Source organism: Chenopodium quinoa, unplaced genomic scaffold (genome assembly GCF_001683475.1).
Source record: "Chenopodium quinoa cultivar QQ74 unplaced genomic scaffold, ASM168347v1, whole genome shotgun sequence".
Lineage (NCBI taxonomy): Eukaryota > Viridiplantae > Streptophyta > Magnoliopsida > Caryophyllales > Amaranthaceae > Chenopodium > Chenopodium quinoa.
Genome location: NW_018744311.1, coordinates 2,444,347 through 2,463,913, shown reverse-complemented (window position 1 = coordinate 2,463,913; position 19,567 = coordinate 2,444,347). Strand labels below are relative to the sequence as shown.

Here is a 19,567-nt window from a genome sequence, read left to right as displayed (position 1 = left end):
GATGAGATTCGAACCCTTAACCTCTATGTCACGTTGGCTCCGGTACCATGTTAGATGACCAAGTCAACCAAAAGTTTAAGCTAATTTAATAACGTGTCAAGTATTGTGGGACGAATGAAAATGAAAAATATGTCAAATATTATAGGACAGAGGAAGTATATTACTTATAATAAATTATAAGAGATTTCATTTAAAAATGGACCAAAAAAAGCAAAAATAAAAAATTGGAAAGAATATATCCAAAGTGAGCATAATTTGTACCCTTTCAAAATTTCAAAATCGGAACCAAAACCTTTAATGCTGTACAAAATGACTCCCTAACCTGGCCTCATCTCTCATCCCTTCTTTTTTGAAATGGATTGCAGATTTGCAGTTGCACTGTTGCAGGTACATACAAGTATGTCTCATGAATCGTGATACACGAGTCGTGAATGACGTGGGATTCCATTATTTAGTTGCTTTTATTTCGGGACTGTAGTAGGCTAGTAGCAAAAGTCATCATATTATTGTCAGAATATTTATAAAAATATCAAAAACGATTTTTTGATGAAGACATTGATTATTATATTAGACTAAATGTTAAAAGTGCATGATGCTTTTGTCATGTGCTTTTATCACAGTTGATTCAAATTTACTCCCTTTGATTTTAAATAATTGCTCTATTTTTCTGTACAGATTTTTAGAAGAAATTAGAAAAAATAATAAAATACGAAGGTATTAGAGCAAGGGAAAGAAAAAAAAAATTGTAAAAAGAGCAAAAGTAGTTGAGAAAATTTGGGGAGAAAGAATATGAAATTAATAAAATATGATTTATATTGGGTTCATTAGGTTAGAGAAATGAATTAAACTTTTTAAATAAAAAAATTGAGCAAATGTTTAAAAACAACCGGAAAAAAAATAAAGCAAGTATTAAAAAATAATCATTGGTTCATGCAGGCGCCGGTATGTTGCATCATACAGCCGTACCGTTTAACATGAAAGAACATAATATAGGAAAGTCAAGAACATAGTATAATAAAAAGAACATACTATTAAAATGTGATGAACATATACCTAGAGTGAATAGAACATAGTATTAAAATGCAATGAACATATACCCTCAGTTAAAAAAAAAACATATTTACACCAAAAAAGAGGGAAAAGAACATATGTTCATGTTCTTTGATTGTCAGAATAATGTGCTTTTATTTGTGACATAATACTCATTGCTTATTGTTAAATGTTCTTTGAATTTTGTCTTTAAATTATGGTGGGTCGTATATATTAATAATGTTCATTACATAATATTATCATGTTCTTTATTAATATTACAGTTGTTCTTTAGATTAAAAAAACACAAAACTAGATGTTCTTTACAAAACATTTATATGTTCTTTACAAAACAGTTGTATATTCTTTACAAAACACCTACATGTTCATTCCGTGTTTTTTGTCTGTACTAAGCATGGTACAGTCACCTGTATCTTAAAACTTTCAATTAAAAAACGGAGGGAGTAACATATGATTCATACTCGAATAATAATAATAATCTATAATCTTGCCATTTGCACACGTGTTTTGGAAGGTACATACAAATACAAAGATATACTCCCTACGTTTTAAAATACTTGCTTCACTTTTTTTTTTAGGAAAAATGGAAATTAAAAATCCAACCTTTGCGCGGTCTGACAATAAAAATCCAACCTTCGTTTAATCTCAGAAAAATTCAACCTTTATACCCCACCTTCTTTCACAGATCCGTTTGACCTTGAACCTGTTAAACAGGTTAAATTTTTTTTTTCCCCTTTTTTTCTTTCTCCTTCCTCCTTCATCCTTCCTTTTCTTTCCTTCTCCTCCATAATTTCCGGTCACCAACCATAATCACCCAACCACGACCACCTAGAACCCACACCCTAACCCCTCCCCCCCAAAATTCGAGCCACCCTAATCCCTCCCCCATGAAAACCGACCACCCCAACCCCCTCTCCCATGAAAACCCGACCACCCTAATCCCCAAATCGACCACCCTAACTCCCTCCCCTACAAAATCCGACCATCCCTCCCCGTCCCTTGCAAAATTCGACCACCCCCTCTCCCTTGAATTAATTTATGTAAAGTTTTTTTTTTTTTTTTTTGAAATTGGATTGGATTAAAACCATGTAAATGGCTAATTAGGGGAACCGATTTCAGGTGGTGTTACGGGTTTCAGCAAAAGGGGATTGGATGGGTTAATGTTTTTCAGGCGAAATAGGGGAACCGATTTCAGGTGGTGGTCGGTTTAGGGTCGGGACAGGGTAGGGATTAGGGTCGGTTTAGGGTCGCCGGAGATGGGTGGCTAGCGTTGCGCGCGCAGGGGAAGGGGAGTTGCTCGCCGGGGAGGGAGGGGGAGAAGGAGTGGTGGCAGGGGAAGGTGGTAGTGGTGGCAGGGGAAGGTGGTAGTGGTGGCAGGGGAAGGTGGTGGTGGTGGAAAAGGGGATTTGATTTTTTTTTTTTTGTTTTATTTTTTTTTAATAATTAAAAAAACAATTAACCTATTAGTAGCTGACACGTGGCATGTAACTTACAAAAACCGGTCATCAACAGGTAATGGATCTTTAAATGAAGGTGGGGTATAAAGGATGGATTTTTCTGAGATTAAACGAAGGTTGGATTTTTATTGTCAGACCGCGCAAAGGTTGGATTTTTAATTTCCATTTTTCCTTTTTTTTTATTTTCGATTGTTTTTAAATATTCACCCCATTTTCTTATTTGGAAAGGTTTATACACTATTTAATTCAATTCTCTCAATTAGTGGATTCACACAACAGCTTTGACTCACTTTTGTAGTTTATAGATACCATAAAACATATTTATCTGGGATCTTATTTGAATCGTTTAAATGTATATTTTATTAATATCTACTTTTTATAAATCATAATATTGGTAATCAGAGATATTAATCGTTGAAAACATGCGCTGACAAATGTGATAATAGAAATGTGTCAACTTAAAAAAAACAGAGGAACTATTTTATTACTCCGTATTTCATATTCTCTCCCCTCCAATTCTCTTATCACTTTTACTTTTCATAAATTTTTTTTCTTCCACCTACCCCACTACCTCAATATTTTATTAATTTCACCAATTTCTCCTAAAATTCCGCATATAAAAAATGGAACAAGTATTTAAAAATAGAGAGAGTAAAAAGAAGATAACAAGGTGTGAAATATGGATTGAAAAAGATGGGAAAAAAAAATAATAATAAAACTTGATTGATTAAAAGTAAATATTAAAATTAGACAAAAAGCTAAAGTTGAATGTACTATAAAAATAATTGAAAATTAAGGGATATTTATCATGATGAGGAGAGGTATGTAGTAAATTCTTTATATGAGCCCCTAGCTACGTGTAGTGGTCTAACATTTTGATTGAAAGTTGAATTTTTTTTTTTTAACCTTGTACTCCCTCTATCCTTATATCTTTTGCCCTATACAGCTATTTTTTTTTTATAATTTTGATTAAATAGTGTAGTCATGCAGAATTTTTATTAAATTTGGGTAATTGTATACTTTATTAATATCAAATTTTTAAAATTTTTACACTTATATAATGGAGATATATACATTTTAACATATGTCTTAAACACCGTAAAAAGTCATATAGACTAAAAAAAAATAGAGACAAGAGGAGTATATCCAAATATTAACATGCCAAATCTGAGCATCTATCGCTAAAAACAATGAATTTATATAATTAGTAAATAGAGACAAGCGGAGTATATACCTGTCAATACTTTTTTGGTGGAATATTAGTCAATATTTGCATGTGCATTTATTTACTACTCCGTACGTATTTAGATTTGGTTCATCATTTTACAACTTACTTTACACACCTAGCTAGTAATCACAAGAGCACAAAAACTTTTAGGCCTTGTTTAGTCCAATTAATTTTTATTTATTTCATAAAAAATAAATTTAAATCAAATCACTGTTTTATGAGTGCTTTTTTATCACAGTATATCTTAGATTTTGTAATAAAAAAATTATAAAATTAATAAGTATTTATTATTATGAAGTTAACAAGACCACACTTGATGTATTTTTTATTTGTAGTTTATCGTACACATAAGGTTAAAGTTTGGACAATTCAGACAACTAGATTATATCAGATCAGATCACATAAACAAAATTAAATAAGGTGAAATGAACTAAACAATCCTTTAGTATATATAAATAATAAATCTTAATACTCCTATAGTGAATCTCCTTAAAGTGGCATGTAAATATGTAGTTATTGCTTTGTAGGTTTTATTTTCATAACATGAGCGTGAAAAGATCATAATTTTTGTTATTTTAGAGGTTGAACGTATTATATATATTATTTTATATACATATTCAACGTAGTAATAATTTTTTTTCAAATAATTCCAATCAGGAACTCCAAATTTTTTGTTTTGGGCAGATCAAAAACTCTAATATTAGGAAAAAAAAAAAGCGAAATGTGTAATAGAGGGGCCAATAACTTGCATAGTTGCATAGACTTCACTCAGTATCATACAAAGCTAATTACGGAGTACAATGCTTTGGTAGGTCAAAGTTCTAAACACCATAACCTAGAATTTTCTTCCTCTTGACCCTTATTATTAAAGCACTTACTACATAGTCCATACTTGGCTAAACAGCTAGCAAGAACACTCAAAACAGTACACTTCACTAGTACTTGTACTTAATCAAAGGTAGCTGATTAGCCAGTAATTCAACAAACTTAGAAGCCACTTTGAACGAATTTTTTGTTGCCAAAGCACTAAGTTTTTTGTCATACGGCATTCCTGGCTTGTTCGAGGCACCACGAAACACGATATGTTTCACTCCATTTGCAACGGCAGTCTGTAACATCATAGAGTAATTAACAATCAGTTGAGTTACACGAGTAAATATTTAGAGACGGAGGAAGTAACTAATAGTATATATGTAAGTAAGTACGTTAGACTTAGAAAACTCACCGAAACTACGGCGGCACTTTTTCTGTCAACGGTTGAGACGTTGAGGTGCTTGTTGAGGAATTTCCCGTAAGCATGGTTCAACACATACGCATCGGACGATGCGCCTTTAACACGATACACAACACTAGGTACATCCTTGGTGCACAACCTCTCTTCAGTGCAGCTCTCTAAATTTATATCCTAAAATTGAACCACACACTCTTTTATTATTAGACCTATTGAGTTTATTTTTTTATTTATTTTGTTTTTAATAAATAAAAATGGACCGCGTTAGATTGTACAAAAAATCAAAACATGGTTAGACCTAAAAAGATCACACAAACCTATCTAACCTATCTCGATTTTAAGGTTGGGTTTGTGTTTATTGTGTCCATGTACTGACTCCGTCTTCTTTTAGAATAAGGCCACTATTTTTACCAAATTAAATCCCAACTCGGTTCAGTCCATAATTAATCACGTCTATATATGATATTCTTATGAATGATAGGATTAATGTTGTTCGTAATAGATTTAGGTGAAAATTAGGTTGAAATTACCTTGAGTTGAGAAGCCATTTCAAGCCATTCAGGATCAATGTAATACCAAAAGGTTTCCTTGTTTGAACCTTTAGGTGTGTATTTTTTTATCTTTAGGAATTGTAAACTTCCCAACTTATTATCTCCTGCTTCTGGAACATTATAGTCTCCAAATCTTAGTGATGGTAGCTCATTGGAAGTTTCTATTCCACCTTCATATTCCTGATGATTGTCCAAAGAAATTAATTAATTCGAGTGTGAAAAAGGAAGGAAAAAAATAATGATTAATTGAATTAAATACTTTAATTACATTTCCACGTACTTTTATATTTTTGGTCGAATAAAATTGATGAAAACATATATTAGTATAAAGAGACGGAGGGAGTATATATTATATGTACAGTACGGAGTACAAACGTAGTATACCTTCCAGGTCCAAGCACTAATAAAGGATGTTTTATCTAGCACAGCAACATCAGCAAGTTTCACTGAAGGACTAACAACGGCCGCGTTTCCTAAATCGATGATCCCCAAGATATGGAAATGATCGACCAGGATTTGTACTGTTGCACTTACATGAGCCTACAATTACAACAATAGAAGAATAAAAACGAGTTTACCATCATAGATCAGAGTAACTTATAACACGAGGTTTAAATTTTCTTGTTATAGCCTTGAGTTAGCCTCCTTTTTGGACCGTTGTATTAAAAAAAAAAAAAAATAGTCCCCGACTCACTTATTGGATATGTTATCCATGCTTAGTTGTTCACAAAGGCAAACCGATTCAATGCATATTCCAACAAAATATTAAAAAAAAAGTAATTTTTTTAAGGAAACAATTTAATTAAAGGTATTGTACTAGATAGTTCTTACTAGTGGACTAGTAGAGACAACATAGATGGTAGGAACACCGTTGAAGGTACCAATGTTGAATGTTCTTCCGGCTATTTGAATTAAAGAAGTTTCGGGTTCAGGGACGTACAAGCCTGAATCCAAAAGGAGCTTCTCATAGGAAGAGCCGGATAAGATGAGCCCGATAAACGGACCATCAATGTCGGGGCGGTGTAAGGGGAGTTGCATGGTGTTGGGCACCATTGCTAGTAGGAGCCCTATAACTATTGCCACCCCTAACATCTCACGAGCCATTATGGTGTATTGATTAATTGTGTTTTGCTAAAGTTTACTTGACTTGACTTGCTTTGTTGTGTTAGTGAAGTGCAACTCTACAAGTGTCCTTATATAGAACTATGGTGGGGCTTTCCTACTCTTTTATTTACATCACATAGATAATTTTGTATTTATTTTTTTTTTTTTTTTTTTATTACATAAGGTCTATATAATAAGATAGGAGGAAATTCAAGTTTATCTCCTAGATAAACCGCTAGTGTTTATCAATAGGTGTTTCAGTAAACTCGCACGACAAAAAGAGGGTATAATATATAATACCTTCAATCTTAATAGTTCGACTCACTTACTATTTACGTGGTCAAAATAAAATAACTTTGATCACATTTTATGATTTCTACAATAGAAATACATTAACATGACATAAAGTAGAGAGGAAAAAATATCTAATCGTTGCAAATAATACGTAACGGGGGTAGTATTAGATTTTATCAACTTTTTATATTTCGTATATAATTTTCACTTATGCTGTACATAGTTAAAGATATTCATGATCAAAGATGTTTATTGAAGATCGTGAATATAGCTATTGTGGTAAAAAGTTTCCAAAATTTAAACATTTTGGTAAAAGACTCGTCTTTTTACTCCGTATATGTTAAGCATCGTCTTTAATTAAAAGATCAATCTCTTTTAGATTTTCTTTTATAGAAAAAGATGAAAAAGGACGGATAAAGGATTCGTGTAACACATGTACTGATGCACATCAGTTATCACATTTGTACTATCAATTTTAAACTTTCAAGTTTCAACAAAAACTGGAGTAATAAAAGTCTTTATCTAATTTCTTTTTAAAATCACATAAACTATGGTTGATTAATTGATTGTATAATTTTCCTGAACTAATGTTAGACTATTAGCATAATACATTGATTAGATATTTCATTACTGCGTTAAAAGTTGATGCAGATAGAGGAAGAACATTTTCATTCACATTTTATTATTTACTTAGTTTTAATTTTCAGTCTTATTTATTTTGTTTGGACATTTTAATTTTTTACACTATTTAAAAAGGAAAAAAAAATGTGATCTTGTTAAATTCATTCATGTAAGTATATTATTTACTTTCTCCGTTTTTTACTATGTATTATTGTACCATATAAGTTGGACACAATAATTTTGATAGTGAAAATAAAATAAAATTATATAGACTTTATTAGAACTTAAAACTTTTTTCTTATTTAATTGGAGGCCGGTTATTAAATTAGCTAGATTTGACCAAATCAAACCTAGCTCACCGAATAAAAACCCAAGTTTGGGCATATATTATATTTAGGCCTGATTTTCCAAAAATAGAGGGGTTGGGCATCGTAAATTTAATTCGGAGTAAAAAAAAAAAAAAAAAAACATTTAAGTTAAAATTTTGATTCTACTTGATTTTGGCCTGAAAAGCCTACTACTTTTAGCCCGAAAAATCCGCTTTCGGCACAATTTTTTACCTAAAGTAGGCCTAACCCAGCTTGAAGGCTTGGCTCGAAATAGGCCTTTTTTTAACAAAGTCCGGCCCAACTTTTAATCACCTTTATAATCAACCCTTAAACATACTACGTAAATATAAATAATCGGATGTGCAATAAAATATTGTACATCCGCTACAAAATTACCTTAAAATAATCAAAAGTTAATCTTTATTGAATGAAAGTTACCTAGTTTATATAAGTATATAAGTTATCCTGATATAAATAAAAGTTATTTATGCTTTATTGCTATGCGTAGTAAATTACCCCAAAAAAGAGTAAAAGTTATCCTAAATTAAAACAAAGTTACCCCAATGTACAGTAATATTACTATACATCGGATGTATACAAAAGCTTTTCTAACTTATCATCAAAACTTTTTGTACCTTAAATTATTTATTTATAACTTCCTTGTTATTTGAGTGAAAAAAAAACCACCTTTATACTTCCTCCGTTTTTTTTCCGGTTGACATCATTTGACCTTTACACTATTCATAAACTATAATTTGACTAGGTTTTGTGATTTATAGTTTCAATATAATATAGTCAAGTGGGATTTTGTTTGAATCGTCTCAATATATATTTACTAATATCTACTTTTTATAATTTTTGAATATCGAGAATTAGAGATCGATATTAATCGTTAAAATGGTGTATTGACAAGTGTGATAATAGAATGATATTAAATAAATAAAAACGGAGCTAGTATAATATAGCAATTAAAAATCAACTATACTACCGACAATGTAACTAATATTATTAACAACCACAAAAACATTTGATAAAATAGATAGGCTCTTCATTCATTTTATTATCCTACAAATGAAAGTCGGGTAAAATGCTTAGTTCAAAGCTCATACACCATAACCTTGATTTGTCTTCGCTTAGGCCCTCTTTATTTTGGTACTTACAACGACACACCTACGTACAAGCTAGACATGGCAAAGTACGTAGCAAACATACACACAAAAACACTTCAAATGTACTTGTACTTGAGCATAGGTAGTTCATTAGCGAGTAACTCAACAAACTCCGAAACCACTTTGAACAAGTTCTTGCTTGTCAAGGCTTTAATTTCATTGTCTGATGATGTTCCTGGCTTGTTCGACGCACCACGGAACACAATGTGCTTCACTCCATTTGCAACGGCAGTCTGCAACATCAAATATGGTACAACAATTTATGTTACATGATGAGTTAGTTTTACCGTGAAAAGTATACTTGATTATAGTATTACTTGAAAGAATGTATTATAGTTGAGGAAAAATTTGTAGATGGTTAAATTCAATAACATATTTTTTGTAAGTTAATTAGGATAATAATTCTAAGAAAAAAGGTTTGATTGTACACTTCTCTAGCTCACACATTATCTTATAGCCTTAGAAAACTCACCGAGACAGTGGCAGCGCTTTTCCTATCAACGGTAGAAACACCGAGTTCCTTGTTTAGGAACTTCCCGTAAGCCTCATTTTCCACATACGAATCCGAAGATGATCCTTTAACATCAAATTTAACACTTGGTACGTCCTTTGTGCACAACTTTCCGTTAATGCAGCTTTCAAGAGTAATATCCTGAAATTATAAAATTAAAGCATACAATCAATTTAATTTCGATTAATGTTGAGCCAATGAGAAAAACCCACATGTGAGTGAAAGTGTTGTCCCACATTGAAAGAATATAAAAGTGAAGAGAAATATTGGGATGTGTACCCCACATTGAAGAAAAGAGAAAGTCTTGTCCACTTTATAAGGCTAAGGGGCTACTCCCCTCATTGCCATATGGTTTTGAGGTGGAACCTCCTTAGTCGTATAAAGTGGACAGTTGTGACGGGTGTGGCCCAGACCCGTTTATCAATTAGAAACTATTCCTTTGTTACACATAATAATTAACGGAGGTAGTATTTTTAATGTGATTATACTATGAATCGTAATGTAAAGTACATAGATTTCGATATGTTTAAGGTATACCTTGAGTCGAGAAGCAATTTTAAGCCATTCGGGATCAATGTAATACCAAAAGGTTTTCCTGTTAGAACCTTTAGGTGTGTATTTGTTGATAAACTTGCTAGCTTGTTCTCTCCTGCTTCCGGAACGTTGTAGTCTCCGATTTTCAATGATGGAAGATCATTCAACGCTTCCATTGATCGGCCTCCATATTCCTAGAGGCAGTGATAGATCGTTTAATCAATAAACGACCTTATTATTATTGCATCGCAAATCATGCACACATCTATACTTTCTATATTAAAAAGCATTTCTAAAAATATTAATATGTCACGTGTATTTATTCTTGCACTAGAATCACGCCACTTCCGATCATCATTCACAATCTCTATTTCACGTCATAATTGACCAAAAAGTCATGCAAAGAGGTTTGAGTACTAGAACTTTTTTTTTTTTTTTGAAGGGGAGCACTAGACCTCCTTTAACAAAGACAACACTCAATACTATCTTATAGCTACAAATAATTCATGTTCTATAAATCTAGAAAAATATATAAATGCATGCATATTAAAATAAATCATAAAAGTAAAAATAATACAAAATAATTTGATGTTGTCATAGTATTATGATTTATTGACAAATAAAATACTACGTACAACAAACCAAGTCTTTCAAGTTCTGTAAAGAAAAAACATCCGGTACATGCGTGGGCCAAATACTGGTTTGTTTATTATGTAGGGAACATAAATGAGTGCCATTATTACTTTTTTGAGTGCCCAAGATCTTCAATTTTATTAAAAAAAAACATGTGATGGTATTAAACGTCAACTTCATTGAAGGTATTAAGGACAACTCTTAGCTTGGCTATCCCGTTGTTAAGCTGTCCTTTTCACTAACATAAATTAAATTGTCTATTCAAAAAAAAAAAACATAAATTAAATTGTCATTATTATTATTATTATTATTATTATTATTATTATTATTTCTAAATTATAAAGAAGTATGGAGTACTTAACATTTGTTTACTTATATAGTTATATATTAGGTTTAACTACCACAAGTTCACATATGTCCTGTCATTATCTTGTTATAAATATGTACGGAGTAACATCTTTTATACATTGAGAGCAAAATGATTAAGTTATTGCACGTAGAAATTAAAAGGTGTAGTAGTATATACCTCCCAGGTCCATGCACTAATGAAGGATGTTTCACTAAGCACTGCAATATCAGCAAGTTTTACTGATGGGTTAATCGATGCAGCGTTCCCATAATCGATGATCCCTACAATTGGGAATGTGTCGACCATCATTTGGACTGTTGAGCTTACATGAGCCTACAAATTATGAGAGAAATAAATGTTATTAGCAGTCGTAATAATAATCAAGTTACATTCTTGTAGAGTTAGAAGGTCCAAAACACGGATAATTATGTGGTAGTCATCCTTCTTTCAATTTGAAAATTTGGTACATACTCCTATGCCGAGGCTATGCATTGGTCTCACCTTAGCTTTTCTAATCAGGCAACACAATACATATAGTTGATCATAGTATTGCTACTAATAAGGTTTGTTTTGGTCATGATTTTTTTCTATGTAGTAACATCATTTGTTTTTTTTAAAAACAGTTTATATCTACAAGGGCACGCAATATTGTCATATACTCGTCGTGCTACATTGACTTAATTAGCTTTAAATTAATAGTCAACGATATTACATAACAATAGTACATATGTATAAGTTTGTAAGGTGGTTAATTTCCGTCTCAATTTCCAAACAGAACAACTCACATGTACACGTGTATGTATAAAACAATAAAGGTGATCATCTAAATAAATCTTACCATTTCGTTCAAAAAAAAAAAAAAACAAAAAAATCTTACCATAGGTGCTAAAGCAATGACATAGATGGTAGGAACACCTTTGAAAGTTCCAACTTTAAAAACTCTTCCGGCTTTCTTGACGGAAGTTTCAGGGACAAACAAACCAGAATCCAAAAGTAGCTCCTCATCATGAGCAGTCGATAAGACGAGCCCAATATAGGCACCACCACGCCGATCAAGGTTGGCGCCGGTTAAACGAGATTGCATGGTGTTGGGCACCATTGCAAGTAGGAGCCCAATAACCATGACCATCCCCAACATCTCACGAGCCATCTTGGTGTTTTTAGTGATTGTGTTTGTGTTTGGCTAAGTTTACAAGACTAGCTTGGCTTATTGTAGTTTAAAGAGTGTAACGCTTGCTCTTATATAGAACCTGTAGTGGGCCCTACGCACTTACGCAGTAGAGAAAGATAAGGTTTAAATGGCTCTTGAAAATTCTAAAAATATAATGTCTTGGTTACTGTATTTTTTTAAGGGTATTGTTAGTACTTCGAGTATAAAGTTGTGAATTTTTATACCCGTTAAGTTAATTTGTAATTTTAAGTCACTTATAATTAAAATTTGACACATTTGATTGAAAATATATGTTTTCTTATTAGGGTTAGGAACTTGGAATAACCTGTATGTTTTATATATCATTTATGTGTAAAGACTATTTTAGTGGCATAACTCCGGCCATAAGGTCAATTGTAGAGGACTAATCTGTTTCCATGAGAGCCCTTTGAACTTTATAAGATTGGGTAGATGAAATTTGTAACCTAACTTAGAGCCCTTTGAACTTTATAAGATTGGGTAGATGAAATTTGTAACCTAACTTAATTCCATATATATTAGAGGATTAATTTAACTAAAAAATTGAGCTAAGGGTTAAAACTATAGGATTATATCAATACTTAATCTAATAATTGAAGCCCAAGATTTTTATTATACTAATTAAGAATAAGATATAGTTAGAATGTTAAATGCGTGTATGAGAAGAATAGTACTACCAGTCTACTAATACTCCATATATTTATTCTTTGGACCATCAATTTAAATTAAAATGGGCTTATGTGGGACCTACTTCTTTTCGTTTTAATTAGAAGTACTCAATATTAAAATCTTACATTACGTTCTAACCTAGGCTAATAACAAATTTGCAATTCATAATTTGAATTTCTCAAGATCGACCTATAAAAGTTCATGTTGCCTCCTGCCTATATATGGATATAGCTAACAAGTCTGTGAGTATTTTTTTTTTTGACAAGAGCTTAAACAACAAGAAAACCTAACTATATGACAAAATTAAAGGAGGATAGACTACTGTTCGCCGTGGTAGCAAGAACATGCGCCCTGTCCACCACAGGCCGATCTACCTTCAGAATGGTACACCCATCAAAACTGTTGCTAATTTCCCGAATTCGAGCGACAGTCCATCGAACGGGAACATCTGAATCCTGCGCATCCCGAAGACACCTAACAACTCCATTAGAATCCGTGTAAATAGTAACTTCCGAAATCGACCTAGCGAGCGCCCATTGTAACCCCGCCAAACAGGCATTCATTTATGCATGTAGAGCTGACTAAGCAAGGCCAGACGAGTCCCCTCTAGACACCCCTGTTCTCCGTACTGACGTACCTCCGGACACCAACCCATACCTGATCTTCTAGTGCTACTGTTCCACGAGCCGTCAACCAGGATTACTGTTGTCCCCGGCAGGTTACCCCTTCCTGAATCCCGCAACACAACGCAAAAAAACCCGGGCGGGTACTCGTTCACCCCTTCTGGTGGGTGCAAGGAGCGAAGGTTCTCATTTTTCTTCGCAGTTAAAAGACCCTGTTGGCGAAGACCTTCCGAAATAATAGCCCGTGTCGATAAACTGACAGTGTCATGCGCGGTGAAGACCCTTTGATTACGCGCTATCCATAACCCCCAGAGAGTGGCAATAAAAAAGGTTGTCCTGTGTCCCTCCAGACCATCCTGGCTTAGAAAAAGCCGAATATAGTACAGAATCCAATCGCCAAAGGATTGGTCTGCGTTAGCTTGTGAGAGGATATGTAAAATTCCCCCCCTCCATGCGTCCTGCGCATTCCTGCAAAATCTGAACAAGTGTTGTAAATCTTCAACTTGTGTCCTACAGAGGTCACAATATATGCCTACCGCCAGAAAATACAAAATCTGTGAGTATTTTCTTGATTAGTAAAACACGTAAAAATACATGTGTTTATTATTACTCTTTATTATTAATCTTTCTTGCATCTATCACAACAACTACTAAGCAATTAATGTGTAATACTACTCCTATTGTAATTTACTACGGAGTACTGCCTATACTAAATGCTTGACAACATAAGTTTTTTTATTTTTTTTAAAAAAAATAATTGTTGGTCTTAATATATTAGAACAAAGAACATACTGTAGGGGGGTGGATTATAATGAAGAGGTGTAAAGCAAATATGTGATGGCTTGATGCTTGCATTATTGTATTGTTCTCAGTAGCAAATTAGAACAATTGGGAATTATCAAGGCACGAGTGTAGAACAGCCGTGCAGCCGTGCACGAGGTAGTTAGATTAGATTGAGGTCATATACAATTCTTATGAGTGGCGACACTAGATCGATCTGTGCCACTGTTGTGGCGTTGCCGCGTTCGATCGGTTGCCACTAAAAGGTCAGCTAGAACAAACGTCCATGCCTTGCATTGGCACTCCTGTATGGCTGTATCTATGGTGAAGTTCAAGTATAAACGGACTTCTTAACAACCATACATACTACTTGATTTGCTTCCTAACTTATTATCTTAACCAAAATTTATTCAATTCCGCATTTTCCGCTTTTAAATTATAATGTAGTGTTACATAAAGTTGCACAAACTTTAGGTTTAGCATTATTGACTGCACTGCTACACAGACACGTGCATGATGTTCACTAGGTATCAAAAAAAAAAAAAAGAAAAAAAAAGGTGCAAATGCATTAAATTTTTAGCAATTAATCGTACTACTCCCTCCGTTTCTAAATACGTGCTTCATTTTTCCGTGAAAAATTGTAAAAAATAAAAAATAGAATAGAGAATTGAAGGAGATAGAATATGGAATTAATATTGTTGGGTCCATTTGGTGAGAGAAATAAATTAAATATTGTAAAAACTTTCTAAATAAAAAAATGGAATAAGTATTTAAAAACACAGAGAGTATTTCACATAGTATGTACATAGATAACTACAAATTAATCTAACTATATACATAGTACTAAAAATTGAATGATTTATAATTGTCATTTGAAAAATGACAACCATAATTTTAAAAGATGAGCGGTTAAGATTTCATGATTTTTTTAATTATTTTAAATATTGATTTTAATTAAAAATCAATTTGATTTTTTTACTACTCTTAATAGAAATTTTAATTGATGTTTCTGATTTTTAATTTAATTAATAATTACAATTGAATTTCATAAATAATTTTGATTAAAAAAAAAAGGATTTGTTAACGAACGCCCTCGGGCGTTGGATAAACATTTAAAATATTACCTAAAATGGTATTAATTTGGGAAAGCATGACAAAATCACGCGTCAATCGGTGTAATTAATGTTCCTTTTAATTTAATTTTTCTATTTTTAACTAGCTTATCCAACGCCCCCGTAGCTTTCAAAATTTTAAATGAATTCCTAAAATAAGAAAAATAATTCAAAATTCATCAAACCACAACCGCCGTCTAATTTAAAAAATTGTGACCGGTAGAATTTTCACTAAAAATTTGAGTATTGTAAACCTAATTCATACTAAGCTACCCATTTCTAAGTGGCTTAATGATAAGATTTAGGGGACATGACGATAGGGCAAGAACTAGAAGCTATGTTATTGTGGCTAGGTCATGAAGAAGGGCTTGCATGGAATGTCATGTAGAAGAGAGAATTCGGGTGGAGAAGCTAAGGTGGCGGGATATGTCCTTAGAGTGGTTATAAGGCGGGAGGTCGTGGCGGAAGTCTTGGGTTTTCGAAAACGAAAATCGTTAAGAACTTTAAAAAAAATTTGCGATAAAAACATATTTTTTTCAAACGACCGCTGTAACAAATCAAGGGCAATTATTGCTTCCAACTTCCAAGTTCAAATGGTATCACGTTCCCCGATCGCTCCATTTCATAAATGTCCAATACTTTTAAAGCTTGTATCTATATTACTGACATATATAGTTGAAGAATGAGGTTGTACTGTGAATACAACATGATAAGGAATTAGTGGACATTAGCTAAAGGTTGTACTACGCAAATCTACAATAGCCTCCAAATCTCGCACGTTTATTATTGCTTTGTCTCATCAATTTTAATAATATTTGAATAACAGATTATCTCTATCAACTTTGTACCAAGTAATAATTATTACGGGGTAACAGCTAAGTGAGACTAGTACAGGATTCATGGAGTATACGGTTAAAAAAATGGGAAACTGAAGTTCCTTCGATGTACGATTTGTTTAATTTTTTAAGAACAATTTTTTTTGTATTTATATGATAAAATTTGTTATTGTATTAATTTCATATTATGTTCTTTCAAAAAAAAAAAAAAAAGCATATTACGTTGTTCTTTAAAAACTTAGGAAAAAAACTCATTTTCATATATACTCCATCCGTCTAATATAGTTCCTATTTTCTTATTTTGGAGATCCAAAATGTTATTCTCGTTTCTATTTTTGGATAGTATATAAAGATCATTATATCCTTATTTTTAACTTTATTCATTGTACTTAATAAATTACCCTTGAATTTTGCACATGCCTTATACTTTTTTTCCACTTTTTCTCTCTAACTTTTGTCTATAATTATATTTTTCACTTTTATTAATGTACTTCATACACTTTCTCCTCCTATTTCTTAAATACCGTGAAAAAACATAAACAAGAAATATATTATGGGACGGAAGGAGTATTAGATATTTAGATTAGTTCGGTTAGTTCGATCCTGATAAATTTGACTTTGTAAACACCATAAAGTAATTATAGATTTAGTACAGATGAAATCTTACAAATTTACCATGGATTAACAAATGCTCTCAATTATTTTCATTGGTCATCATAACATTAAAGAGGAAGGGCCAGATGCTTGATACATATAACACGTTGAAATGTTGCATAGGACCAAATCTATTTAATTTCGATCATTTTCTTTGGCCCTCTATATGCATTACTGGTAAGCGGTAGACCCAATTACTTGTCTTCTATTTTTTAACACGTTTCATAGAAATATGACTTTACAACTAGTAATGATGTGATCTCATACAATTCATACGCCATTAAAAAAATAAAAAAAAATAAAAATAAACTAAAAAATAAATAAATTCAATTGGCTAGGTCTAGTTTATGACCTATGATTAGGTTAATTGTTGCACTTTTAGTACCTAAAATGCAAAATTTACAAACATCGGAGAAGATGAGGCTTACTTCTCTCCTCTCTCTTTTAGAGTTTTAATTTTTTTGGCCGTTTAAGCCGAAGAAATTAGACTATTTCCGATCATTTTTCTTTGATTTAATTCACTTATTTGTTATTGTTTTATTTTGTTCTCTTTGTTTGTGAGAGTCTGCCCCAATTTTTTTTGTTTTGTTTTTTTTTTCCCCAAAATTTATGGGATTATGATTCTATCTATGGATGAGAATTTTATTTTTAGGGTTTTAATAATAATTGAAAAGGTGATTTAAAATATGTGATTTTAGGGTTTGTCATCAACTCTACGATCAAAACATCAGCGCGGATTACAAAGGTCTCTACTTGGAAAGATGTTAAAACATCAAAAATCACTGTTAGTGTCAAGTTTGAAGCTGTATAGTTTGAGCTATGCCTGATATGCAAATTAGTTATGATTTTGATTATAAAAGTTATGTTATTTTCTCTACATATATTGTTTACAAATATTATTATTATTATTATTATTATTATTATTATTATTATTATTATTATATATGTCGTATGACTATTTATTAATTATAATCTTCTTCTTACTGTTAAAAAAAAAATTAGGGGAATAAGTTATTACATGACTTCTAGCACTTTCTTTGAGAAATGTTAATCATGCCAAAAAAAAAATAAAAAAAAAAATTGAAGTGTAAAGATATATTATTTGATTTATTTCTAATTGATCGAGATCATCAACATTCTTCTTAATACACTTAAAATCTTAACATTCAAGTAGAGTGGCCAGGTGTAAGTGCATGAGTGCATCAATACATACTAGATTACTAACTAGTTTTAGCTTGGGTAATTAATTAAATTAAGAGATGGTCTAAATTCGAAACCATACACACTACCGTTTAATGGAACAAGAGAGACAGATAAGTAAGCATATCATAGTTTTAAAAATGATTATGGAAAGTACATCACACTAATAATAGTTTTCTACATTCATATCTAGAACTTACTAATGATCTGAGGCAATCATCTGCATTTAGGACTATTTAATCGTAGCTTATATCATAACCATTAAATTAAGATGTGGCTCACTCAATGCAAATCGAATATGTGTTAAGAATTCGTCCGTTGAATAAAAAAATCTACAATTATTGGACCAACATTGAAAAAATGAGGTTGAAATGAATTAAAGTGACATACTTTGACAATTGACAAATATAATATTGCCTTCATCTTATTTAATTGTCATAAAAAATTTAAGAAAGAAAGGGCTCTCCTTAAAAATTTAGCAAGACCGCTAACATTATTATTATAGGGTTGATATTATGAAAGTATATATTTAAATAAATTTACTAAGATCAGATCTCATTAGACTAAAATTACCTAAAAATTACAATTAAATTATTGCAAGATAGCATGTATATAGATAGTGTGAACCCAGTTGTTACATTAAATAAACCGAAATAATATATACTACTACTACTTTTCGTTTGTACAAGTTATAATATATATTCTATTTTTTGAGAAGTAATTATCATTTAAACAAAATGAAGTATTAGAGTGTAGGGAGTACGTTGTTGTAATGCACTTCAATAATTAAGGTACTCCCTCTCATTTATATCATTCAATTCGTTATTATTAATTCTCTCTTACCACACATCCTTTATCTTCAAATTAAATAAATTATTAACCTACACTTGTTAAATTATAACTTTTCTATGAGTATTTTTTTTATTCATAACAAACTTCACTTACATTCCATAATATATTAACATCAATCACCTAAAACCCTTTGCCGTTCAATTGTATTTACAGTACACAAATTTTTTAAAAAATCGGGTGTATAATAATTATTGTACATTCATTATAAAGATAGCCTAAAGTGATCAAAAGTTATCCCTGAAATATAATGAATAAAAATTACCCCAATATGCATAAAAGTAACTCAATACAAATAAAATTATCTACGCTTTATTAGTAAAGAATCACATTTTAAATGACTAAAATTAATTATTAGTGATTGAATGTAATTAAATTACCTTTATACTCCCTCCGTTTTTAAATACTTGCTCCATTTCTATTTTTTGCACTATTCATTTGTCCTACTTTGACTAATGTTTGTGATTTATACATAAGAAAAAATATAGTCTTGGGTACTTGTTGGAATCATCTCAATGAATAGATTATTAATTTTCAATTATTAGAATTTATACTTATTGATAATTAAAGATTTTAGTGATCAAATATTAGCAT

At 31.6% G+C, this 19,567-nt stretch overlaps 1 protein-coding gene and 1 pseudogene across 1 annotated transcript; both read right to left on the bottom strand.

Annotated features, from left to right (window-relative positions):
• Positions 1-4,461: 4,461 nt before the first annotated feature.
• Positions 4,462-6,695, bottom strand: LOC110696095 (bark storage protein A-like). Its single transcript, XM_021873371.1, has 5 exons — positions 6,349-6,695; positions 5,902-6,057; positions 5,497-5,697; positions 4,961-5,140; positions 4,462-4,844 (listed from the first exon to the last, which is right to left on the bottom strand). Exons 1-5 carry the CDS (start codon positions 6,619-6,621, stop codon positions 4,671-4,673), a joined length of 984 nt encoding a protein of 327 aa, XP_021729063.1. The 5' UTR covers positions 6,622-6,695; the 3' UTR covers positions 4,462-4,670.
• Positions 6,696-8,891: 2,196 nt separating this feature from the next.
• Positions 8,892-12,287, bottom strand: LOC110696093 (annotated as a pseudogene).
• Positions 12,288-19,567: the final 7,280 nt, after the last annotated feature.